Source organism: Saimiri boliviensis, chromosome 12 (genome assembly GCF_048565385.1).
Source record: "Saimiri boliviensis isolate mSaiBol1 chromosome 12, mSaiBol1.pri, whole genome shotgun sequence".
Taxonomy (NCBI): Eukaryota; Metazoa; Chordata; class Mammalia; order Primates; family Cebidae; genus Saimiri; species Saimiri boliviensis.
The window spans coordinates 22,368,547-22,396,020 of NC_133460.1; the positions used below are offsets into that span (position 1 = coordinate 22,368,547).

A 27,474-nucleotide genomic window follows, 5' to 3' on the forward strand; every position below is an offset into this window, starting at 1 on the left:
GTTCTCACAACACCATTATTAAATAGGGAATTCTTACCCCATTGCTTGTTTTTGTCAGGTTTGTCAAAGATCAGGTCATTGTAGATGTGTGGTGTTACTTACAAGGCCTCTGTTCTGTTCCATTTGTCTTCATCTCTGTTTTGGTAGGAGTACCATGCTGTTTTGATGACTGTAGCCTTATAGTATAGTTTGAAGCCTCCAGCTTTGTTTATTTTGCTTAGGATTGTCTTGGCTATGTGGGTTCTTTTTGGTTCCACATGAAGTTTAAGGTGTTTTTTTCCAGTTCTGTGAAGAAGGTGAATGGTAGCTTGAAGAGGATAGCACTGAATCTGTAAATTACTTTGGGCAGTATGACCATTTTTACGATATTGATTCTTCCTAACTTTGAGCATAAAATGTTTTTCCATCTGTTTGTGTCCTCTCTTACTTTCTTGAGCAGTGGTTTGCAGTTCTTTTTCAAGAGGTCCTTCACATTCCTTGTCAGTGGTATTCTCAGTTGTATTCTCTTTGCAGCAATTGTGAATGGGAGTTCACTCATGATTTGACTCTCTGTCTGTCTTTTTTTTGGTGTATAGGAATGCTTGTGATTTTTGCAGATTGATTTTTTATCCTGAGACTTTGCTGAAGTTGCTTATCATCCTAAGGAGATTTTGGGCTGAGACAATGGAGTCTTCTAAATATACAATCATGTCATCTGCAAATAGAGATAATTTGACTTCCTCTTTTCCTAATTGAATAAATACTCTTTATTTCTTGCCTGATTGCTCTAACCAGAACTTCCAATACTATGCTGAATAGGAGTGGTGAGAGAGGGCACTTTTGTCATGTGTCAGCTTTCAAAGGAAATGCTTCCAGTTTTTGCCCATTTGGTATGATATCGGCTGTGGGTTTGTCGTAAATAATTTATCATAAATTGGGTTTGTCATAGATTATTTATTATTTTGAGATACATTTCATCAATACCTAGTTTATTAAGAGTTGTTAGCATAAAGGCTGTTGACTTTTGTCAAAGGCCTTCTCTGCATCTATTGAGATAATCATGCGGTTTTTGTTTTTGATTTAGATTTGTATGTTTAACCAGCCTTGCATTCAAGGGATGAAGCCGACTTGATCATGCTGGATAAGCTTTTTGATATGCTGTTGGATTCAGTTTGCCAGTAGTTTATTGAAGATTTTTGCATCAATGTTCATCATGGATATTGGTCTAAAGTTTTCTTTTTTACTTGTGTGTCTGCCAGGTTTTGGCAACAGGATGATGTTGGTCTCATCAAATGAACTAGGGAGAATTCCCTTTTTTTGTATTGCTTGGAATAATTTCAGAAGGAATGGTACCAGGTTCTGCTTGTACCTCCAGTTGATTTCAGCTGTGAACTCATCTGGTCCTGGACTTTTTCCGGTTCGTAGGCTATTAATTGCTGCCTCAACTTCAGACCTTTTTATTGGTCTACTCAGGAATTCAACTTGTTCCTGCTTTCCTCTTGGGAGAGTGCATGTGTCCCAGAATGTAACCACATCTTCTAAATTTACTGGTTTCTGTGCATAGAGATGTTTGTAGTAATCTCTGAAGGTAGCTCCTATTTATGTGGGATCAGTGGTGATACCTCCTTCATCATTTTTTATTGAATCTATTCAATTCATCTCTCTTTCCTTTTTTATTGGTCTGGCTATTGGTCTGGTTTTTTTTTTTAATTTTTTTCAAAAAACCACCTCCTGGATTTATTAATTTTTGAAGGGTTTTTTTGTGTCTCTATCTCCTTCAGTTCTGCTCTGATCTTAGTTATATCGTGTCTTCTGCTAGCTTTTGAATTTGTTTGAACTTTCTCCCTAGTTCTTTTAATTGTGATGTTAGGGTGTTGATTTTAGATCTTTCCTCTTTTCTCATGTGGGCATTTAGTGCTATAATTTTTTTTCTAGACACTGCTTTAAATGTGTCCCAGAGATTCTGGTTTGTTTTGTCTTCATTCTTATTGGCTTCAAAGAACATCTTTATTTCTGCCTTCATTTCATTATTTATCCAGTATTCATTCAGTAGCAGGTTGTTTGGTTTCCATGTAGTTGTGTGGTTTTGAGCGAGTTTCTTAATCCTGAGTTCTACTTTGATTGCACTGTGGTCTTAGAGAGTATTTGTTATGAATTTCATTCTTTTGCATTTGCTCAGGAGTGATTTACTTCCAATTACGTGGTCAGTTTTTGAGTAAGTGAGATGTGGTGCTGAGAAGAATGTATATTCTATGGATTTGGGGTGGAGAGTTCTGTAGATGTCTATTAGGTCTACTTGGTCTAGATCAGAGTTCAAGTCCTGGATATCCTTAATTTTCTATCTCATACATCTGTCTAATATTGACAGTGGAGTGTGACAGTCTCCTGCTGTTATTGTGTGGAAGTCTAAGTCTTTTTGTAGGTCATTTAGCACTTGCTTTATGTATCTGGGTACTCCTGTATTGAGTGCATACATATTTAGGATAGTTAGCTCTTCTTGTTGCATTGATCCCTTCACCATTATGAAATGCCTTTCTTTGTCTCTTTTGATCTTTGTTGCTTTTAAGCCTGTTTTATCAGAGAGTAGGGTTGCAACCGCTGCTTTTTTTGCTCTTCATTTGCTTGGTAAGTCTTCCTCCATCTTTTTATTTTGAGCCTATATGTGTCTTGCATGTGAGATGAAGCTTCTAAATATAGGACACTGATGAGTCTTGACTCTTTATCCAGTTTTCCAGTCTGTGTCTTTTGATTGGTGCATTTAGCCGATTTACATTTAAGGTTAATATTGTTATGCATGAATTTGATCCTGTCGTTTTGATGCTAGCTGGTTGTTTTGCCCATTAGTTGATGCAGTTTTTTTCATTGTGTTGATGCTCTTTGCAATTTGATACATTTTTACAGTGGCTGGTACCGGTTGTTCCTTTCCATGTTTAGTGCTTCCTTCAGGAGCTCTTGTAAGTCAGGCCTGGTTCTGATGAAATCTCTCAGCAATTGCTTGTTCATAAAAGATTTTATTTCTCCTTTGCTTATGAAACTAGTTTGGCTTGATATGAAATTCTGGGTTGAAAGTTGTTTTCAATAAAAATATTGAATACTGGCCCCCACTCTCTTCTGGCTTGTTGGGTTTCTGCTGAGAGATTTGCTGTGAGTCAGATTGGTTTCCCTTTGTGAGTGACCTGACCTTTCTCTCTGGCTGCCCTTAGCACTTTTTCCTTCATTACAACCCTGGTGAATCTGGCGATTATGTGCCTTGGGGTTGCTCTTCTCGAGGAATATCTTTGTGGTATTCTCTGTATTTCCTGAATCTCAATGTTGGCCTGACTTGCTAGATTGGGAAAGTCCTCCTGGATAATATCTGAAGAGTGTTTTCCAGCTTGGTTTCAGTCTCCTCATCACATTCAGGTACATTGATCAAACATAGATTTGGTATTTTCACATAATCTCATATTTCTTGTAGGCTTTTTTTGTTTCTTTTCTCTTTTTTCTGCAATCTTGCTATCTCATTTTATTTCATTGAGTTTTTTTAAATTTTTATTCTCATAATCATGGAAAATCAGGCCAAAAATAAAGTCAGAAATTATTCAAGAATGTCAGATCCGCTTTATTTTTATAAGATAGATAAAAACAAATAAAATATTTGTTTTTGTAAAGGATGTCACACAGGTTTTCTTTAGACTATAAATAGCAGGAACCATTTCCTACATATGTTCCAAATAATAAGTGATACTAAATGCTCAATCAATATTTCTTCAATAACAAGCCAGCACTAGTATCGGGTGTTAGAAATAAAAAATCTTAAAATTATTTCAATTATTCATCTTGAAATAAAATTTAAAGATCTTTTTTGTTGTGATTTTTCATCAGGTATGCATGCATGATGAGGCATAACTGACCAACACATAACATTCCAGACTAAAGATGGGGTCCTTGTCCCATGGTCATGAAATATTAGGGCTCACAGACACTTTGAAAAGTGAGAAAAATAAAATTTATTAAGCAAAAAGGATAAAGAGGAACCAGGGACCCTCAGCAGAGCAAGAGTCCTGCTAGCATAGGCTTCCCGCCTCACAGATTGAATTCCAGGTTCCGTCCAGGAAGGGAAGAGACCAGGCTCCCCACACTGCAAACAGCACAGACTTCCCGAGGCTCCACTCCAGTGCTCACTCCTAGTGTGCAGGCCTGATGGAGGTTCTCTGATGACCCCTTTACACTCAGCTGCCTCATTCCTCCCTTTAAAGAAGTACATCAATTGCTGTTAGAATAAGGACACTGCTTCCTACTGTCAGGGGCAGTTTTGGAAAAACAGCACTCAGAGTCCCCTCTGAGGCCTATCTAAAGGTCCCTGGCAGAAGGGGTCATTGTCCGAGGCTCCAGCTGCATGACCATTCAAAGTTTGATGGCTGAAGGTGAGACAACACACACCAGATTATTAGAAAACATGTATCAAAACAAAATGAGCCAGGTGTGGTGGTTCGCGCCTGTAATCCCAGCACGTTTTGGAGGCTAAGGCAGGTGGATTGCCTGAGGTCAGGAGTTTGAGACCAGCCTGACCAACATAGTGAAACCCTGTCTCTATTAAAAATACAAAAAATTAGCTGGGCATGGTGGCAGGCTCCTGTAATCCCAGCTACTAGGGAAGCTGAGGCAGGAGAATCACTTTAACCTGGGAGGTGGAGGTTGGTGGGCCGAGATCTCGCCATTGCCCTCCAGCCTGGGCAACAAGAGAGAAACTCTGTCTTAAACAAAACAAAACAAATCGAAGCGAATCAAAACAAGGGGAGGGGTAAGGACCGCTCAGAAATCCCAAGGCCTTTTACCAGTTTGCACAGGGAGGCCAAAAACCCCACTGGTTTAAAAACAAAAACAAAAACACACTTGACCCTTTGGCCAGCATGTTTTGCTTCTGGGTTCCCTTCCCCTGAGCCCAATCCTAAGTCAACCAGTTTAAGGTTTGAAAAATTAACTTTTCTCAGTTTGGAGGATGCATCTGAGGAAAGTGTCTCATAGTATAGAGACAGAATTACCTCTCTGTGAAGAGAGGACAGAAGAGGAGAAAGAAAAAGATATTTTTTCAAAGGCATCCCAGGGTTTCACAATGCATTTCAAAGGGGTACAGATGCAAGATGGGTGGCTACCCATCTAAAAACAGGGGAGCCGGCACACCTGGTTCCCTTCTCTTCCTAGTAGATACACCCTGGGTATGTGAGGGAGAGAAGGGGGTCCTCTTTCCCTCTTCTGTCCTTGCATCCCTGAGTCCCAGCAACCTTGGCAGGTGCCACCCATAGGTGCCAAAGCAGCTTGCATTCATGAAGCAGGGAGGCCCTAGGGAATAAGGATTATCCACTCTCACCCATGTCTCTATCCCACCTACTCTCAGTAGCCTTGGAGTTCCCTAGACCTCACTGATGCCCTGGATACTGCTCACCCATGAAAAGGAATATAATGGATGAGACTGGAGACCATTATTCTCAGTAAAGTAACCAGGGAACAGAAAACCAAACATCTTAGGTTTGCACTCATAAGTGGGAACTAAGCTATGAGGATGCCAAGGCCTAAGAATGATACAATGGATTCTGGGGCCTTGGGGGAAAGGGTAGGAGGTGGGTGAGGGATAAAAGACTACACATTGGGTAGTGTACACTGCTCAGGTGATGGGTGGACCAAAATCTCAAAACTTGCCACTAAAGAACAAGAAAGCAGAAAGCATTTTCTACATATGTTCCAAATAATGTGATATTAAATGCTCAATCAATATTTCTTCAATACCAAGCCAGCACTAGTACCAAGTGTTTTAAATAAAAACAGCAAAATCATTTCAATTATTCATTTTGAAATAAAATTTAAAGAACTACCTTTTTTTGTGGTGGTGATTTTGTTGTGGTCTAACCAAACACCTGTTCCCCAAAAACGTACTTAAATAAAAAAAATATATACAAATGCAAATACAAAAAAATTTCTCAAGGATAGAAAAAAGAGGTCTTATGAATCTGTAAGACATATTTCTGTCAGCATGCCTAATAGATTTATGTATTTATGTCTTGTGTATGCAATTTTTCTCTACTATAAATGGAAAGCTCTAATTCATTGACTTAAATAAAAATATAAGTATGTAAATCAACCATTTTATCAATAAGAATAGACAAATGCTTTATCACATGTATGTGACTTGAGTAAAATCTTTTATAAATAAGCTGGCTTTCAAGTTATTAAAAAATATTAGAAATGCTGTAATAATTTCCAGCATTTTTGTTTGCATTTGTTGATCAAGTGATTTCATGCTTACGCCTGCAGAATACTATAAGACTTGTTACAAGGGTTATAAAACTATAAAACCCCCAGCCCAAGATAGAATGATCTTCGCTTGTGTAATTTTTGATAAATAAGACATGGAATAATTTGATTTAAAGAAAATATCTACATTCTGAGTTATTGGTAAAAATACCCTTATATTTATCCCTAAGAAAATTGCTTAAACAGGCTGGGCATGGTGGTTCACGCCTGTTATTCGCGAGTACTCTGAGAGGCCGAGGAAGGCCCGATCACCTCATCAGAAGTTCAAGATCAGCCTGGCCAACATGGTGAAACCCTCTCTCTATTAAAAATACAAAAAATTAGCCTGTGTGGTGGCTGGTGCCTGTAGTCCCAGCTACTTGGAGGCTGAGGCAAGAGAATCACTTGAACCCAGGAGGCAGAGGTGGTAGTGAGCCTGGGCAATAAAAGCAAAACTGTCTCAAACAAAAAATAAAAATAAAAAATAAAGAAAATTACTTAAGCTCCTGAAATAAAAATGGTTAACAGGGAATTTACTTTGAAAACTATCACAGTTTCATAATCTAGATAAAATATTAAATAATTTTGTAAATGTAATGGAATAAATGGTTGTCAACATACATGTCATATGATTTGGCATATATGGTTATTAACAGATATTAACTAGCTGGGTAATTTCCAATTTAAAAAATGTAAGAAAACATTTTTTAAACGTTCTTATTAGAAAGTAAATTATCTTTGTCTAATTCAAACCTTCCATAAAAGTTATGTATAAAATGAGGTAAAAGGAACCAGGAAATATGAGATGTAAAGAAAGTTAAAGATATAAAGAGGTATTTTTGATAAAGAAGGTGGAAAAAAAAGCAATTTTATGTAAGAAGGAATTTCATGTGGTAAATTTTTTGTCCTAAAATAAAATGACCAGGTTGTTTAAGAAAGATAATATTTAGGCAAAACAGAAAGGCTAAGCATGTTGTGAATCATCTATGTAAATTGTAATAAGATTAGTTAATAGTAACGTTGTTGTTGCTGTTTTTAGAAAACAGGGTGGTATAATTTAGTTGGATATGAGTAAGAAGAAAATCACAATAGTCTTTCTAGAGGTGGGTCTTTTATATTAACAAAATTGCATGAAAACAAACAATAATTGGTTAAAACAAGATTTTATTTAAAATGTTTAAAAGATTTTATTTAAAATATTTATTTATTTATTTGAGACAGAGTCTCACTCTGTCACCCTGGAGTGCACTGGTACAATTTCAGCTCACTGCAAACTTTGCCTTCTGGGTTCCAGCAATTCCATCTGTATTTCTGTCCATAAATCATGGGCTTTCCTAACTCCCTGGCTCAAGTTTAACAATTCAATAAAACTACTTACAGAACTTAGCAGAGAAACTTTACCTATGTTTACCAGGTTATTATATAGGATACACCTCAGAAAAATCAAATGAAAAAAAATTGTAGAGGACAGAGTAAAGTGGGGAAAAGGATGGGGTGGGTAGTCAATCTTGGTAAACAGGCATGGTTAAGAACTCTCCATCCTTTGTGTTCTGCAGAAAGAGTTTACAGCAAATACCCTTTTCATTATGACTTAGATGATCCTTCCTCTTTTAGGTGTCACAAATGCACAAACTCTCTAATTTTTCATTTTCACCTTATAAACGATTTTGTCTTCAGTGTTCAGAACAAAATACCTGTTAAATACACTGCATAAGTTTCTCTCCTTTCCCCAGCTTCCCGGACTCTGCTCTGCTTTCAGTCTGAGCCAAAATACAAACTCTGTTTCTACCCCTCCTAAGAACAGGCTGCCTTTTGGGTGCAACATTCCCTAAGCCTGACTCTGATCTTGCCATTCTCCGCTCTTCCTCCCACCTTCCTTCTCATGTTGTTTGCTCCTCCATATAAACAGCCCTTTTCTCCCTCTTTTGAGATACTTATAGATCTGATGCTTGGTGCTTTCCCATTGCAATGCTCCTTTAGAATTAAGTCATGTTCTACCTACATCTAAATTTGTTTGACAATATCTCAAAACAGCCTCAAGACAATAACAATTGCAGAGGACCTCACAACCCACCTCCCATCTCCACTCTCACACGTCTGCCTGTGCATTCCCAGCTTCCCAGGGCTCTGCAGCTTCTCTCAGTATACAGGCCCCTTCTATGGCTGCTGTGAGCAGGCTGGGACCCCTGCAGGGAAGGATCCCCAGGAAGAAAAGACTGTGCTATTCATGAACTCCTCTGACACGTGTTAATACTAATAGTGCATTGATTTCAAATGCATATGCAGCAATTTGGGGGGTGGAAATATTTTTTTTAAAAAAACTGAAAAGTTATCTTTAAAATCTAAAAAATTTAAACTATTGTTTTAAAAGCCTTACAGAGGCCAGGCGTACCTGTAAATCCCAGCTACTTAAAAAATTTAATTAAGGAGGGAGGCTGAGGCAGGAGAACGGTTTGAACCCAGGAGGTGGAGAATGCAGTGAACCGAGATCGAGCCACTGCACTCCAGCCTGGCAACAGAGTGAGACTCATCTCAAATCAAACAAACAAAAGCCTTACATAGTTCACAGCTATCAGCCCACACTAAGCTGGTATCTGTGTGTGGGCAGAAGGAGCCTTCACTTTGGAGTGGTTTCTATAACTCCGTTTACATGAAAACGGACACAAGAGTGTAAGACTGTGTTGTTGCCCTGACAAGGCCCCATTCTTTTCTAGGATGTGCAGCCTTAGTTGTCCTTGAGTTAACTGGAATTGAGGTGTTTCTTCTTTTGAAAACACTAGCTTTACTATTTCTTTAGCAGGAGAGGTGGTATCTTCCTGTCTTTTTTGATGAGGGGTGCGGATGTTACATTACCCCTCATTACTTCCTTCAGGAGAGGATGGCCTTAGAGCGCTGAAGACGAATCAAATCATCAGCACTCAAAGACCTGTTCTTGTGGGCAGTAGAGAAGACTTCGTCTCCTTCCATCCTTGAAAAAGCCTAAGAATGTCAAATAGAAAAGAGGTACAATTTTAAAAAGGGTTCCAACCTTATAACTATCACCACTGATGATAAGCCACACATGCAGACTCCTTTAGATAGTTCAGCTACAGCTACTGAGGCTCTGAGGTTTACACTGCCAACAATAGTTCAGCTACAGCTACTGAGGCTCTGAGGTTTACACTGCCAACTTCTGGCAGCTCACTACAGTAATCACCTTTCAGGGCTAGAATTAGATTGCTGGAGCAAAGGAAAGCTTGCTTTATTAAGTTACTTAAAAATTGGGCTCCCAAAAATGTCACAGTACTGTGACAGGCTTCTAACAGTATCATCTGTTACCTATGCACTTGCTCCTTAAACATAATGAACGCACACTTTTGCAAAAAGTCAATTTATTAATGTAATCAAATTCTACCCAATCTATAAGTTATCATACACTCAAAGCAAATTTTAACGAGGCAGGCATGTGCTGGATTGTACTGAAATGTAAACGAAGTCTAATGACTAAAGCATCAAAAGGCACTACTTCACTTGCACTAATTATGGTAGAAAAATGTATTATTTCAAAATACTTCCATGTTGCCACAGAACATGTCTATTTTAAATGTTCATCCTTGTCAGCTGTGAGTAATTTTGCTGTGTACTTACCAAAAGTCACAAATATTAGTTTGTCCTATAAAAGTTATCATTTCCAGTAAAATCCCATGTACTTCCTGCATCCAGTCCTTGAGACACGCACAACCTCATACAGTCTAAGTGCAGGCCTCTCGGCTTAGGCACTAATGGTTTGTCTAACAAACCCATGGGACTGACTGCACTGTGGTATACACCGCAGAAAATGACATAAATTTGCAAACCGAGTAATAAAAAGTAGTCAATAGGGGTAACTGCATTATGTATGTAGACCTCAGTAGAAATAAAATGGCAAGAAATCATTTATGTGCGATTATTTGCAAAGGCAAAGGTTCAAATTCATTAATAATTAAATTTTGATTAAAACATTCTGAATTATGGTCACAAAAGAGATAATATCTATACTTTTGAAATAAAGTGAATCTTTATAAAAACCATAAAAGACATAGGAAACAGAATGCCAAAAGGTTAATAAGCTCTTCAGTATATTAGTTAATTTTGAAGCTTTCCATTTTTCTAACCATTACTTAATATGACCTAGTCACAGATGTCGGCATTGGTGTTTGACTGAAAACCCACTTAGTGACTTCGCAGCCTTACCTGCAGCTCCCATGCTCTTTCTCTCTCAAGAAGGTAAACTGGCAAACGCAGGCCATGCTTGTGTGCCAAGGCACGAAGACAGAAGTAGTATCTGGTATAAACCTTTCCAGGAACTATGAAATTATAATTAATTAGCTCCACAAAGTACTCTTCCAACTCGTTCCTGGAGAAGGAGAAACACGACAAAACCAACACAGGACGATGTTAGTTCACCGGGCTATCTTCAAAAACATTATTCTCATGTAAGAAATGTGGCAAAGCCATCATGTGCTCTAGTTTATTAGCATTCATGAAATAAGGCACACTGGACAGAACCCTATTGAGAAAAGACATATAAGAAAGCATGCAATGTTCCCAGTTCTCTTTGAAAACTTAGAAATAACTTGTACCAGAAAAGAAACATGAATGTAAAAAGTGTGTTAATAACTTCATTTTCCCGTGTGCTTTCAAAGACATATTCACATTTAATATGGAGAAAAATGACATAATCTTAAGAAACATGGTAAAGCCTTCAGCTTTTTCATTTCTTTGAAAACATGAAAGGAATCAATGGAGAAAATCCTTATAAATACAAGCATGTGGTAAGGTCTGCAGTTGTTCCACTTCCACTGAGGATAAGAACTCATTTCTGAAATAAAATCCACGTATGTACAGAATGTAGAAATGCCTTCATTTCCATGATCTTTGCTCAAAGACCCATGATAATACACAATGTGGACAGACCTTATAAATATAAGAAAGCACATTGAATTGGAATCCCAGTAGATTAATACTAATTAATACAAATAAAGAAAAGTTTTCAAATACCAAAATACAGAAAAGTTTTCAGCTTTAAGAATTTCTTCAACATTTATGTGAAAACTTTCCCTAGAGGGAAATCCTATTAATGTTCATAAATTGGAAAGCCCGATGCAAACTGATTCTTGTATAATCTTTAAAAATGTACATAAGTAAATGTTATACTACTTATATTTTGTTTCTCAGTGGTTCTTCATTTGAAAGGGTCTCTGTACTTAATTCTGCTTCTTTTGCAAGAAAACATTGAGGTTACAATTTTGTAGATACTCTTTAAACAATACTATATGCATTTAAAAGGCAGTGTTTTTTTGTTAAGTCAGTTAATAAAATATATCTATTTATTTTAAAATGTCACACTGAGCTACTAGAACGGCTCCAAATTTTGTTTTGAAATGAATACAGCCTATGCAGGTGGGTTCCCACGCTAATGTCCAAACAGGGCACAGCTGCTTGCAGTCCATTCTGCACTCAGCACCCCAAGTTTGGGATGAGGAGAAAGGTGACAGCCTCCTCTGCACTTGTGCAGCTGACTCGGGCTCATTCTTCAGGGTTCCATTGCACAAATCAGACTTCATGCTCACTCCCAAGGCACTGCAATAGTGATCAGATGACAGAAATGATGGATGCCATTTATTAGCTGTCACTATTAAGGGGCAGGAATACTCTTTACACTTCAAATGATAGAAGGATCAGAGAGAGACGTCTTGGCTAGACTAAACCCATTTTATGAGATGCCTTCTGGTAGGGTGCTGTCCTTACACAGTGTTTCTCCTGAGTTGAGTTAGAAATGAAACCCCAAGGTGCTCAGCATCTGTCACCCCTGGCCAGAACAGACTGTGGGGATGAGTTGAATGCACTGAGAGGGGAAGAGGCTGGAAGCAGCCCTCTGCTGCATGATTATTCAGCTGTCCTGGCCAAAGGTTTTGTTTTTGTTTTTGTGTGTGTGTGACAGGGTCTTGCTCTGTTACCCAGGCTAACGTGCAGTGGCATGATCCTAGCTCACAGCCAACTCAACCTCCCAGGCTCAAGTGGCCCATTCATCTAAGCCCTTCAAGGCTTGGAACTACAGGCTCATGCCACTTAGCTGGGCTATTTTAAAAAATTCTTTTTGTGGAGACAGGGTCTCGCTTTTTGCCCAGGCTGGTGTTAAACTCCTGTGATCAAGTGGTTACTCCCACCTTGGTCTCCCAAAGTGCTGGTATTACAGACATGAGCCACTGTATCCAGTACTTGGTCAAATGCTTAAATAAATACAAAACCAGAGTAATCTTACCACTCCCATAGTAATTCCTATAAAGAGTTAATTGTATAAAAGCAGTACCTCAACAACACATTGGTTCCTTGGTATTAAAGTTACAATGTTTTATCCACTGGCTAAACATCTGTTGACTTAAAAATGCTTGAAGTTCTCCAGTATGGAAAGCAGGATACAAGCAGATATGTGGTCTTCTCATTTGTTTAACTGAAAAACCAGCTGAAACTACTTCCAACATTAATTTCCTATTCATATAACCACAAGGCTATGGGGATGTAGAGGGAATGTAGATCAGATAATATTTGAATAATCAGCTGATCAGGACTTAATTGACTATACGAATATATGCACATCATAATCTCTTTTGTGTTTTTCCAGAAACATATTTTAACGGTGTAAAATATGGTTTTTTATAAAATTATCATGTTTATTAATAGTTATTGAAAAACACGATTATCCCTACAGGATATGTATCTTCTTACTTTTTGTCAGTTTTTAAATGGCTGAATAGCATACCCTTTACGAGCACAGCGAATTTTCTGAATAGGAGCTGCTCAGTTTAACTTACAGGTGTATGTGTGTGTGTGTGTGTGTATATATATAAGTTGTTTATCAGTAATGTTTTTAAATTTTATTTCAATAGTTTTTGAGGTACAGGTGGTTTTGGTTACATGTTTAATTTCTTTAGGGGTGACATTGGAGCTTCTGGTTTACCTACCACTTGGGCATTGTACACTGTACCCAATATGTAATCTTAATCTTTTATCCATCACCCCCTCCCATCCTTCCTCCCATAATCCCCAAAGGCCATTGTATCTTTTTTTTTTTTTTGAGATGCTGTCTTGCTCTGTTGCCAGGCTGGAGTGCAGTGGCGCAAACTTGGCTCACTGCAACCTCTGCCTCCTGGGTTCAAGCGATTCTTCCACCTCAGCCTCCTGTGTACCTGGGACCACAGGCATGTGCCACCATGCCCAGCTTTTTGTATTTTTAGTAGAGACGGTTTCACCATGTTGGCCAGGATGGTCTCCATCTCTTGACCTCGTGATCTGCCCACCTTGGCCTCCCAAAGTGCTGGGATTACAGGCATGAACCACCTCGCCCGGCCTATTGTATCATTCTTATGCCTTTGGATCCTCATGGCTTAGCTCCCACCTATAAGTGAGAACATACGATATTTGGTTTTCCATTCCTGACTTACTTGACTTAGGATAATGGCCTCCAGCTCCATCCAGGTTGCTGTCAAGGCTATTATTTAATTCTGTTTTATGGCTCAGCAGTATTTCATGGTGTATACATTCCACATTTTCTTTATCTACCCATTAACTGATGGGCATTGAGGCTAGTTCCACATTTTTGCAATGGCAAATTGTGCTGCTATCAACATGCATGTGCATGTGTCTTTTTCATATGACTTCCTTTCCTTTGGGTAGATACCCAGTGTCAGATTGCTGGATTGAATGGCAGTACTGTTTTCCATAGTGGTTGTACTAGTTTACATCCCCATCAGCAGTGTAAGTGTTCCCTTTTTACTAAATCCATATCAACATGTATGATTTTTTAAATTTTTTCATTATGGCCATTCTTGCAGGAGTAAGGTGGTATTACATTGTGCCTTTTAATTTGCCTTTCCCTCATAATTAGTAATGTTTCTTAAGGAAAATATATTCTAACAAGATTAACAGCTGTTGGTGAAAAGTTTGAAGAAAAATCTGATAGACATTAATTTTTAAATGGTTCAGTTTACCATCAAAAAGAGATTATTACAAATAATCAACAGCAGAGGGACAAGATAAATGTCCATTAAACACTTTGTTGTAATGTTTTTCAATTTCCAAAGATCACGAACATAGCTCCTGTTCAGAGCATAGTTCCTGATGCTTCTGCATTCATAAATGGCACTATGTAGAACTGATCCTCTTGGGGCTGGCCTCTGTCATCACTGCCTCTGGAGCTCACATCTGTGGAAACCTGCACATTTCCCTGTGTATTCTCTGACCTTGGAACTAGAGCTAGAGCCCCACCAGATTAGCCGCAGGTCTTGAGATCAATTTAACTGCCACTATAGTGGAGCTAAGTGTTCATAATTACAAATTTTGCTTCCTTCAAGAAACCAGGTTACAAGCTGGGCACAGTGGCTCACACCTGTAATCTCAGCACTTTGGGAGGCTCAGGTGGGTGGATCACCTGAGGTCGGGAGTTCAAAACCAGCATGACCCATGGAGAAACAACATGGAGAAACCCCTGAAGAGGGAGATTAAATAATAACAATAGTAGTCTGTAATTGCTACATAATACATTTACTGTGTTGTGTTCAATATAAAACCTAACCCCCAGCTCTGCTTGAAATTAACTAACTCCCTGTAAAATCTACCTTGTCTACTCTCCCCACTTTCTCAGTAAAGTTCCCAGGTAGCTCAAGACTCCTGTTTTTCTTGCAGACCAGCTGCAAGAAAAAGAGTCACAGGGTAAGATAAAACCCGAAGAATGTGCAATGTGTTTCTGAAAATGCTATTTTCAAATGTAACGTACATCACAAGACATGTCACAAATTAACTGTTCTTTGTCTGGCTTCTGCAAACCTGTTAGCTGCTACATCATCCTGGATGTACAAAAAGTCAAGCCCTGTCTTTGTTAGGAGCTCAGCCCTGGGATGCAGATCTGCTGAGCTGGTGGCCGCCTTAATAAAATCCTCCTGTTTAACCTATTGGTCTATCCAGTCTCCTGAATATTATGTAACACCCCAACTCTACTAAAAATAGAAAATAAGCCAGGTGTGGTGGCACATGCCTGTAATCCCAGCTATTTGGGAGGATGCGTCAGGAGAATCGCTTGAACCCAGGAAGCGGAGGTTGTGGTGAGCCAACATCGTGCCATTGCACTTGAGCCTAGGCAACAAGAGCAAAACTCCTTCTAACAAACAAACAAAAACAACAGTTTACCTATTGATGCCAGCAGTGATTAAGAGCACTTTAGCTTCTGCAGCTTTCAAAGTACCTTCATGTTGTTACCTCCTTTACTAAAATGGCTACTAGCAATATCACCGTGACAACTCAGTTTATGCTATTAGCAGAGTGGTAAGTTAGCAGCCATTTCAACAGCAACCAACCATCACTAGTCTCTTCTTGGTTACAAGAAGCCTCATTTTGGTTGTAAATATACACTGTGTTAATTCTGAATGAAAGTCTTTTTTTGGGGGGGTACACTATATATTTATAGGGTATATAAAATTATTTGATACAGGCCCAGAATGTGTAATAATCACATCAGGGTAAACAGAGACTCCATCACACCTCAAGCATGTATCCTTTTATTTATTATTATTGTTATTGTTACAAATAATTCAATCACATTTTTAGTTACTGTAAAATGTACAATTAAACTGTTGTCACCCTGTTGTGCTATCAAATACTAGATGTTATTAATTCTTTCTAGCAAAATGTGTGTACCTATTAACCATTATCCTTACTCCTCTCATTCTGCATACCACTTTTACCAGCTGCTGCTAACAATTCTACTCTGTATCTTCATGAGTCGAATTGTTTTAATTTTTAGTTCCCACAAATAAGTGAGAATATGAGAAGCTTGTCTTTCTGTTTCTGTGTCTGGCTTATTTCACTTAACATTTCCATCCATGTTGTTGCAAATAACTATCTCATTCTCTTTGATGGTTGAATATTGCTCCATTGTGTCTATGTACAATTTTCTTTAGCCACTTATCTGTTGATGAACACCTGCAATGCTTCCAAATCTTGGCTGTTGTGAATAATGCTGCAACATCCATGAGTGCAGGTATCTCTCTGATACACTGATTTCCTTTCTTTTGGGTATATAACCAGCAGTGGAATTCCCTGATCATATGGTAGCTCTATTTTTAGTTCTGAGGACCTCCAAACTCTTCTCCATAGTGGTTGTATTTAAATTACATTTCCACTAACAGAGTAGGAGCGTTATCTTTTCTTTACATCCTCGCAAGCACTTGTTATAAAAGCCATTTTAAGTGAGGTGAGATAATCTCTAATTGTAATTTTGATTTGCATTTCTCTGAAGATCAACAATATTGATTTTGAGTATCTTTTCATTTACCTGTTTGCCTTTTTTGTTTGTTTGTTTGTTTTTTTGAGTCAGAGTCTTGGTTTGTCACCAGGCTAGAGTGCAGTGGCGGAATCTCTGCTTACTGCAACCTCCGCCTCCCGGGTTCAAGCAATTCTCCTGCCTCAGTCTCCCAAGTAGCTGGGACTATAGGTGCGCACCACCACACCCATATAATTTTTCTTTTTTAAGTAGAGAGGGGGTTTCACCCTGTTTGCCAGGATGATTTTGATCTCTTGACCTCATGATCTACCGGCCTCAGACTCCCAAAGAGTTGGGATTACAGGTGTGAGCCACCATGCCTGGCCTGGTATGCTTTTCATAAGGAGTTTTGAAACAGGTGTCACTTTGTCACTCAGGTTGGAGTGCAGTGGCACAATCACAGCTTACTGCAGCCTTCACCTGGCAGGCTCAGGTAATTTTCACACCTAAACCTCCTAAACAGCTGAAATTACAGGCGCATGCCACCAAGCCTGTCTTATGTGTCCTCTTTGAGAAATGCCTATTCAGATATTTTGTCCATTTTAAAAATCAGATTGTTAGATGTTTTTCTTCTATGGAGTTGAGCTCTTTAAATATTCTGGTAATTAATCCCTTGTCAGATAGTTTTCAAAACCTTCGTCCACTCTGTGGGTTGTCTCTTCACTTTGTTGACTATTTCCTTTGCTGTGCACAAGCTTTCTAACTTGATGTGACCTAATGTGCCCATTTTTGCTTTGGTTGCCTGTGCTTATAAAACATTATGCAAGAAATATTTACCCAGCCCAATATCCTGGAGAATTTTCCCAATGTCTTATTTTAGTTTCATATTTGGGGTCTTAGATTTAAATCTTAAAAAAAAAATTTTTTTTTAAATAGACACACTGCATTGCCCAGGTAGTCTTGAACTCCTGAGCTAAAGCGATTCTCCCATCTTGGCCTCCCAAAGTGCTGGGATTACAGGCGTGAGCCACTGCACCCAGCTGAGATTTACATCTTTAATCTGCTTTGATTTGATTTTTGTATAAGGTGAGAAATAGAGGCCTAGTCTCGTTCTTCTGCATATAGATATCCAGTTTTCCCAGCACCACTTATTGATGAGACTGTCATTCCCGCATTGTATGTACTCAGCACCTTCGGAGAAAATGAGGTTACCGAAGATGTGTGAATCGGTTTCTGGGTTTACTACTCTGCTGCATTGCTCTATGTGTCTGTATTTAAACACAGTGCCATGCTGTTCTGGTTCCTATAGCTGTAGAGAATAATTTGAAATCAGATAATGCAATTCAACCAGGTTTGCTTGTTTTTTATTCTGAGTCTTTTGTAATTGCCTAAAAATTTTAGGATTCCCTTTTTATTTCTATTTCTGTGAAGAACGTCATTGGGTTTTGCAGACTTGTGGAGGTACGACATTGGTGGTCTGAAATCAGACCTGGAGGAATTCTCTAGATTAGTGGACAGAGACTCACTTCTTCCCTTACTTTCACACAAATGAGGTCTGCCTCCCTCTGCTAGGGTGCCTGGAGCTGGCAGAGAACAGATACAAGCACCCCTGTGGCCACGACCTCTGGGACAGCACTAGGTCTGTCCAGACGGCACTAGGTCTGAAGCCGGCACAGCACTGTGACTACACAAGGCTCACTCTAACAACTACCCAGTGCCACCTATGTCACTCAAGGCCCCTGGGCTCTACAATTAGCAGGTAGTGACGCCAGCCAAGCCTCTGTCCTTCCCTTAAGCACAGTGAGTTCCCCTGGTCCCTGGGTGAGTTCATGGTGCTGTCTGGGAGCCAGGGTAAAGTCGTAAACCTTAGACATCTACTGGCGTTCTGTTCTACCATGGCTGAGCTGGCACTGAATCCACCAGGCCTTCCCACTCTTCCCTTCCTTTTCCCCAAGCACAGTAGTCTGTCCCCACATACAACATCATTGCAGTCCCATGGGGATTAATGCCAGGTCACCACTGATGTTCACTTAACGCCCAGGGGCTCTCAGTCAGCTTGTGGTGAGTGCTGCCTGCCCTGGAACTCACTCTTCAGGGCAGTGGGCTCTCTTCTGGCTTAGGTAGGTCCAGAGACGCCATCAAAGGGCCAAGGCCTGGATCAGGGATCCTACAGCTCACTTGGTGCTCTTCTCACTGTAGTTGAGCCGGTATCTAAGCTCAAGAAAAATCCTCTTCACTCTTCCCTCAGCATTTATCAAGCAGAGGGAGTCTTTCCTCATGGCCACCACAGCTGGGAATGTGCTGGGGTGCACCAGAAGCCAACACATCTCTCAGTCTCAATCCAGGCCCATGGCATGTACTACCTGGTCACCACTGATGATTCCTCCAGGCCCAAGGGCTCTTTCATCAGAAAGTGAGGAATCCTGCCACTACTGAGTCCTTCCCTTTAAGGTAGTAGGTTCCCTCTGGCCCGGAGTTTGTCTAGAGATGTTATCCCGAAGCTGGGACCTGAAATGGAGGGGTCTTAAGACTCTGACCAGTGCCCTCTCCCGCTGTGGCTGAGCCAGTATCCGAGGTGCAAGACAAAGTCCTCTTTCCTCTCCTCAAGCGGAAGAAACAGGTCTTTGTCAGAGCTGCGAGCTGCACTGTCTAGGGATGGAGGAGGCGTGGGCAAGCACTGCCTAGCTGCCGCAGCTGCTGTCTCCCTGGGTCACCTGCCCTCAAACACACTGGCTCCAAGCGCAGCACGGCACTCGGACTTGCCTAAGAGTTGCAGTCCCTGTGACCTAGACAGACTTTCAGCTTATTAAGGACCCCAGAGTATTTTATCCCACAGCAGCCAGGCTTCCACAACTCAAGTTCAACCACAGGGATGAAGAACTCCCCTCTGGCTGGGGCTAGTCTCAATGTTTTCTCCGTGGGTGGGCATTGGGTGAGTTCAGCCTTGTTTTACTTTCTGCTATTAGAAGGCAGCACTGAGTTCAGGCAGAGCCCCACAGCTGCTGTGCTCTCCCTCCCACAAGCATGTAGCCTCTCTCCTGGTAGGAGACAGGTTCATGGTGGTCGCATCGACAACTCAAGACTGTCTTTTCTATGCTGTTCAGTGCCTCTTTCAGTGATATGAAGTTAAAACCACCTAGAATGATCACTTACCTAATTTTCAGGTCTTAGAAAGGTGCTTCTTTATTTAGATAGTTGCTAAATTTGTAATTCCTGTGGGGAGCACAATTGGCAGAGACTTCTATTCAGCCATCATGCTCCACCTCTGTGACTGCATACATTCTGAATGACAGTCTTATCTGGAGTAATACGCAAACATAAAAGCAAACAAACAAAAAAACCCCAAAACAAAAACCTCTTGCCACTGCCTGAAGATCTTGATCTTCATATGCCTCATATGCTTCAATGTCATCAAGGGGTGTTGCTTCAGATTTTCTTAAGTGTTACCCACAAAGGTATTCTCGATGTCCAGTGGACACTGAGAGCCTCTGTTGGAAATGCCTCCCTGGCTCACCCTGCCAACCAGCTTCAAGACTCTTCCTTTTACAGCACTCAGGAGGCCAGAGTGGAAGAAAGACCCATGAAGCTCCTGCTTCAGTGGCATGTTGGTGCCAGCTGTGAGCAACCCCATGACTCAGCAAGATTTCTTGCACTCTCATAGGTAACTTGGGTCCCCCCACCCCCACCCCAACAAGTGCTGCTGTGGTTGCATGAGGGCCCCGGGAACCTCCTGAGTGTGACGAGCATTGGGTGACACTCAAGCAACGTTTCTTAGACCGCCCGAGGGGAACCCTGGAACTTCTAACTCATCAGCCCAGTGATGCAACACTCCTAATGGGGCACAGGGATCTGTGGCTATTCTGTATCCAAGGTTTCTATAAAACAGATCTTCAGATAAAAGCAGGGGAACACCAGCAATAGCAAATACACAATGTATGAGTCAGGGTGAAGCTATACTTCACAATGCAGAGGCCCTAGACTTGTCAATGGCCAAATAATTATTTCAAAGGCCAGACATGTGCTCCTCACAGAGACAGGAACTTGCAGACAGCTTGTAAAAAGCCATAAGGATATTTACCGTACTATTATGTTCTGGTAGTACACTGGTAAGATATTTGCCAAAAACATTCACCAGAAAAATACTTTTCCATTTATGAGATAATTACAACAGCAGTTTACCAAGACCTACCAATGAACAGTGAAAAATATGAACTGTTGCTGTAAGGCTGGGGAGAAAGAGGATGTGGTATTTATGCCCATTCTTATTATCTGCATCATGTAACCTTTAAAAATATTTCTTAAAGCGTTTAAGTTTATGGGAGCAAATAAAGTATTCAAAAATGGTTAGAAAGTTCACAAAAACCATGCAAACTCACATATCCTCAACTGTAAGGTTCTCAAAGAGCTCGCAGTAGTCCTCAAGGCATACAGCCTCTTCACTCCTAACCTTGAGGGCAAGAAGAATGGCTCCTAAGATAATCCTCTTCCAGTTGGTTGGACAAATGTCGAGATCAGCATAACGTATAAGTCTTTTAATGTATACCTGCAAAACAGAGCGCTGGCCTTTGATTTAGCTCAGTGGAAGTGCTGTGATAAGAACTCTTGTGAAAAACCATCTGGTTTTGACCAGAAAGTAAATGCCTTTTATTCTTATGTCCTACAGAGATTTTGTTTCATCAGGTTAAGCAAGGGGCCATATCACAATCATAGGCCAAATATTTCTGCTACCTACCCAGCCCAGCAGGGGTAGATTAACACATCCAAGGAACAATGAATTGAGGGCAGTAGCTCTCAGTCACAACATACATCAGAATTGCCTGGGGGTACACCCTGGGACTCAGCTTAGACCTACAATGGCATCCCTTCCTGCCCATCAACTGGATGGTTTTGTTACTACTCCCCATTCCAAGCCCTCCACATGCCCCAGGTGTGTGCACTGTGTGTGCATGTGTGCACTGAAGCGTGCGGGGAGAAATCAGAACTCCTTCCTGCTGCCTTTAACAGCAACTGTTCTGTAACGAGAAAAGCAATGGCAACATTTTAAGCCATAATGATGATTCCACTCAAATGTATTTGCTTTAAGTTTCTCTTAAAGTTCTGAGATAATTTCAGAAACCTACTTTCATTTAAAAACAGGACCAATACTACCCCGTTTACAAGGTCAACTTCTTTTTTTTTGAAATGGAGTCTTGCTCTGTTGCCTAGACTGGAGTACAGTGGCTTGATCACTTCAACCTCTGCCTCCTGAGTTCAAGCAATTCTCCTGCCTCAGTCTCCGGAGTAGCTGGGACTACAGGGGCATGCTACCATGCCTGGCTAATTTTTTTTATTTTTGGTAGAGACAGGGTTTAACCATGTTGGCTAGGCTGCTCTGTAAGACCAATTTCTAAAGATGCTTTATAAATAGAAAATATCTTACCAAACTAACGATTGCTAACTCAGCTCTTAGCTTTTTGGCTTTAAACAGAGTACGAACAAATCTGAAAATCACTTTGTGTCTAGGATCATACTTAAAGTGTTCCTCCGGAAGCTGTTCTCGCTGAAAGAAGAAAGGATGCAATGTAAGTATCCATTGAAGAAAAAACATGAAGTGCTCTTAAGACACCGGTGTTCACATTTGTGCCCATGAATCATTTACAGTAATTTTGATTGGTGAGATGTCATTCAGTTTTTACAATATGAACAGTAAGATCTTAAAATACCGTAATGATTTAATACTCATCAACATTCATTTAAAAATCATATGAGTGAAATTTCAGAAAATGTTTGCTCTTTTTTACTCTTTGACCCACATAATTCTATCCAAAATGTAAGCTACTCTTAGGCTTTAATGTCTTACTGATCATATGTCATTCTTTTCTGCAATAAATTTGGAGAAAATATAGTTTCCTGTAATCATGAGGCTCTAAGCCTATGCTTTAAAATACAATAGTCACTAGACACATGTAGCTATTATGCACCTGAGGAAGTACATTTTTAAATTTTTATACCATATACGTTGATTTAAACTTAAATTATTTTTAACTCTCTTGATAAAATCATGCTTCTGTGTTAAAAGTATTTACATATTCTCATATTGCTTGATGCTACGGACAACTGTCTTTTAAAAGATACATTTTCTGTTATTTGGATAGTATATTTTCTATCCAAACATACTATCTTTTGGATAGTATAAAAGATACATTTTCTGTTATTTGGATAGCTACTCATACTAGCTCACTAACTAAACAGAGCTGCAGATCAGTTCTTATTCCAGCACATTCTTTTTACAACACTTAACATGACTAAACGCAACACAAAATGGGGAAGATTTAAAGACGGCTTTGACTTCAGCATGAAACAAATACAAGTCTGTGATAAAAATACAACCTCGATAAAGTGTCACTTACTGTCAACGGGTATGATCGTTCATCAAATACATCCAGAGTTTTATCCGCCCCTCTATAAAATAAGAATGTGCATTACTTTAAAAACTGTTAATATCTTAGTATAATATCTGTTTAGTATAATAATGCCTCCTATGTGCTTTGGTGTCTACTTCAACACAGCAAACAGTTTTTACAGATTCTTCTCCTGGATCCTGACCTGCAGAGGGTTTCCTGACCTCTTCTTCCTCAGCACGTGTCCTGTATTGTGAAATCTTTTTCACAATAACAAGTCAGAACTGCCTATAGGTACTGACCCTCCCTAACAGGCAATGGCAATAAACCAAACATATTTTCACTCTTCTTAACCACACATTGAAACACAAGAATGTTTTACAAAGCAGCTACACAGGAGCCTGAGGTGGGCAATAAAGTCTTTAGAACTTTAATAAATGTAAATGTCAATCAGATATCCTAGCTTCCTTTCTTTTTACTCCTCTGTAGTATACTCTCATGATATATTTACTTTCTGTTGTTTGAATGAAAAACTCATCTGCCTTTTTATTTTAAAAGAGGCCAGTCTTTGATAAACTTTCAATTTTGTAAAACTAATGCATTGTGCCTGTGTGGTAAACCAGTGGTTCTCCAAATGTGCTCTGTAGATCTCTGGGGATCTCCAAGACCCTTTTCCGGAAGGCCTAAGAGGTCAACAGTTTTTTGTTTGTTTGTTTGTTTTCTGAGATAGAGTTTCACTCTTGTTGCCCAGGCTGGAGTGCAATGGTGCAATCTTGGCTTCCTGCAACCTCCGCCTCCCAGGTTCAGACGATTCTTCTGCCTCAGTCTCCCAAGTAGCTGGGATTACAGGCATTACAGATGCCTACCACCAGACCCAGCTAATTTTTGTGTTTTTAGTAGAAATGGGGTTTCACCATGCTGTCAAGGCTGGTCTTGAACTCCTGACCTCAGGTGATCCACCTGCCTGGCTTCCCAAAGTGCTGGGATTACAGGCCTGAGCCACTGTGCCTGCTGGACACTATTCTGATAATCATACTAATTGAACCTCAGAAAGCTGATTTTAAAAATTTTAAGAAATGAAGAAAGTAATACAAAGACATTGACTGTTTTTTTCATAGATACTTGCCATAACTGTATAAAAGCAAAAGTAAATAAAATTGCTGGTTTCTCAGCCTAAATCAAGATAGTGGTAAAAATTACACTGGTAGTAATTATATTCTTTATTGTCCCTTACAATTAAAAAAGATAGCCTGAAGCACTTAAGAATGTTTTTGTTGAGGCAGTAAAAATTAATGTTGTTACTAAATCTTGACATGTGTCTTTAATATTCTGAATCAGTGGAAAGTTAATAAAAAGTGCTTCTGCTGACTGTAGTATGGTTGTGTCTTTAAAAAATTCATGATTTAATTGTGAGCTGAACAATCACTTTTTTGGCAGAAATCATTTTTACTTAAAAGTACAACTGGGCCAGTGCAATGGCTCATGCCTATAAAATCCCAGCACTTTGGGAGGCCAAAGCAGGCAGATCACTTGAGCTCCTTCAGAAGTTTGAGACTAGCCTGGGCAACAAGGTGAAACTCTGTCTCTACCAAAAATACATATAAATTAGCCGGGCATGGTGCCACACATGTGGTCCCAGCTACACAGGAGCCTGAGGTGAGAGGATTGCTTGAGCTGAGATCATGCCAATGTACTACAGCCAAGTGACAGAGACTCAGTCTAAAAAAAAAGTACAACTATCATTCTCAAAAATAAAGGAAGTGAGGTTGTCACTTCAAGGAAAATAAGTATTTGTTCCCAATGATAAAATTTAAGCTTTCCTGAGGACTTTGAAAAACTCCTTCCTTCTACTGTAGGCCTGACAGCTTTTCAATACTTAAAGATGCTTTAAAATAAGACTGGAGGTTAAACTAAGAGTGATTTTTGATGTAATAAAACATAAACCACTATATTGCAAATAACTAATGCATAATATTATAAATGCAAGTATGGGGGAAGAGATCCATTTACCGTGCAAGGCAGATTAGTGAGCACTGATGGAATAAATGTATTAATATGTAAAATGCCACTGTAACTAAGAAAGTAGCACTTGTAAAGTTTTCACTTAGTATTGAAGAATACATACAACTGTCTCAAAATTTTAAAAATGCACCTTTTACCAACTACATATTTGCATGAGATTACGCCATGTTATTGCTGCTGCTGTTTCTTTTTTTGCTGTCTTCTCTTAAGTGCAACATTAGCAATTTTTAATAATATAAATACATGACACACTTTTTACTCAGTATTTTGTTGTAGAAAAGGTATTTCTTCATTAAAAAATTATATTAACAATATTGTTCTTAAGAAATATTTTCTGTTGTCACAACCTGGCTCATGGGTTACCACTGACATTAGTTGGTAGAGGATATCAGCGCTGCTAAACTTTCTGCACCGCACAGGGCGGTCCTCATAACAAAGTGTTATCTAGCTCATGATATCAACAGTGGTAGAGATGTGAAATCTAAACTAAAAATAAAGTTTGAAAAACAATCTCAATTTTATACTTCTACAATAATAAATATCAATATAATCAATAATCAATATAGACACATATTCTGAGATTCCCAATCATTTAAGAATTAAAAGAGTCTTTTTTTTTTTTTTGGCTTAGTGCCATATTAAGTTACAAATTGCTTTGAGAGCTCTGAAGAAGGAGTAATTAATTCCAGTTGGGATGAAAGCTCCAGTTTTACATGTTCAATTTACTAGTGCTTAATGTATGAATAAGGTATGAATTAAAAGAGTCTTAAGGTATGAATTAAAAGAGTCTTAAGGACCAAAGAAAACACAAATAATTTGCTTGGATATTTTAGCAGGCCCAATACAGCTCATGATGTCTACAGCTGTGACCTAAAATGCTTGATAGCTTGCAGAGTAATTAGCTGGAATAACAAGACAGGTTTTTAAAAAGCTCACCTTTGCCGGATAAGATAATATATCACCAAGGCCACACTGTGGAAGAAAAAACATTCATAACAATAGATGTTATCATTTGTTAGGCCAGAAGACATTTTATAAAAAGGGTACAGAGGAAACTCTCCTAGCGGCCCTGAAATTAAAATCTTCTGGTTCAGAACAGTACCATAAGGGCACTTTCTTGTTTTCATTTCTTGGCTTTTAGCAAAAATATGAGAACCAAATTGCAAGGCAATATGCTGTTAGAAGACATGTTTCTGTTGATGATTATATATATAAATAATAACCTATTTCCCTGTTATATTTTCTTCTATCCACAAAAGCTTTTCTCACATGCAATTTATTTTATCAGTTTATTTACTGTTTGACCTAGAGTCTTGCTCTGTTGCCCAGAGTGATCTTGGCTCACCATAACCTCCACCTGCCAGATTCAAGCAATTCTCATGCCTCAGCCTCCCAAGTAGCTGAGACTATAGGTTTGTGCGACTACACTTGGCTAATCTTTGTATTTTTAGTAGGGATGGAGTTTTGCCATGATGGTCAGGTTGGTCTCAAACTCCTGGTCTCAAGTGATCTGCCTGTCTAAGCCTCCCAAAGTGCTGGGATACAGGCTTGAGCCGTCATGCCCAGCCTCATACATTTTATATCTATGTGTACATATGTTTACATTTCAGCCACACTGTAGTGGTTTCTTTTTTAAGATTTTAGGCCTTGCATTTTAGTTCCGTTCACTAACTCCTACCCACCCATTTTTAAAATTATTCCCAAAAAATCCAAACAAAAGTGCTTTATAACAAATAAAATTACTTCAAATTGCTTTTGCATAATTATTAGAAAACATGTTAGTAAACATAAGCTCACATGACGTCAATGATAGGTAGAGCAAATCCTAAAATAAGCAGTGCTAATAAGGCAGTGTAACATGACAAAGTGTAATATAATGGCAGGTATCTTCGATTAGTTTAACTGAAATATTTACGAACAGATACAACTCTTCAGATACATGTAACTGTATTTCTAAGTTACCCACTGTTGCTGTGTATCAGAAAACAAGAGGTTTTCTTAGATAAGTTATGTGCTTCCATTTGCCCTCAGTGTCTAGAATGAGGCTCAGAATAACTGAGGGAAGGCAAATCTCATTTTAGTAATAGGTCTGTACAATATCAGCACTTGTTAAAAAGCCTGTAACATTAGCACTTAAGATGGATATATCTATAGTGCTTCAAGTAGTTTTCATCTATGAAATGGTATTAAAATCACAGAATTTGAAGATACATGCTGGAAAGGACGGAGCTTACATGACATTTAATCCAACATTCATTTTACAGGTCAGGGAAACAAATCTTAAAATTGACCTGCCCAAGGTCCCACCAGATAGGAGCAGTTTCTTGTCCTAAACTAAATTAGGCAGTGGCTGTCAAATTTTGCTGCACATTAAAATCACCTGAAAAGCTTTAATAACTGACTCATTTTCAACATGAGACATTTTGATTTAATTAACATTGGATATAACTTTGGGTATCAGGGTTGTTGCTAAAAGTTTCCCAGGTGATTTCAATGTGCAGCAAAATTTGAAATGATGGAGTTGGGGTAAAAATCAGAATCTTCTGG

The 27,474-nt window shown here is 39.2% G+C and overlaps 1 protein-coding gene across 1 annotated transcript in view; it reads right to left on the reverse strand.

The window, feature by feature from the left end:
• Nucleotides 1-9,117: 9,117 nt before the first annotated feature.
• The window catches only part of LOC101037498 (cyclin-Y-like protein 2), a 31,612-nt gene continuing 13,255 nt past the window's right edge, over nt 9,118-27,474 (reverse strand). Inside the window, exons 5-10 of the mRNA XM_039477741.2 lie at nt 25,864-25,899; nt 22,915-22,966; nt 21,945-22,064; nt 20,902-21,068; nt 10,462-10,624; nt 9,118-9,228 (exon numbers count right to left, since the gene is read on the reverse strand). Coding sequence (XP_039333675.2) covers nt 9,118-9,228; nt 10,462-10,624; nt 20,902-21,068; nt 21,945-22,064; nt 22,915-22,966; nt 25,864-25,899 — 649 coding nt within the window. The remainder of the gene's footprint in view (nt 9,229-10,461; nt 10,625-20,901; nt 21,069-21,944; nt 22,065-22,914; nt 22,967-25,863; nt 25,900-27,474) is intronic.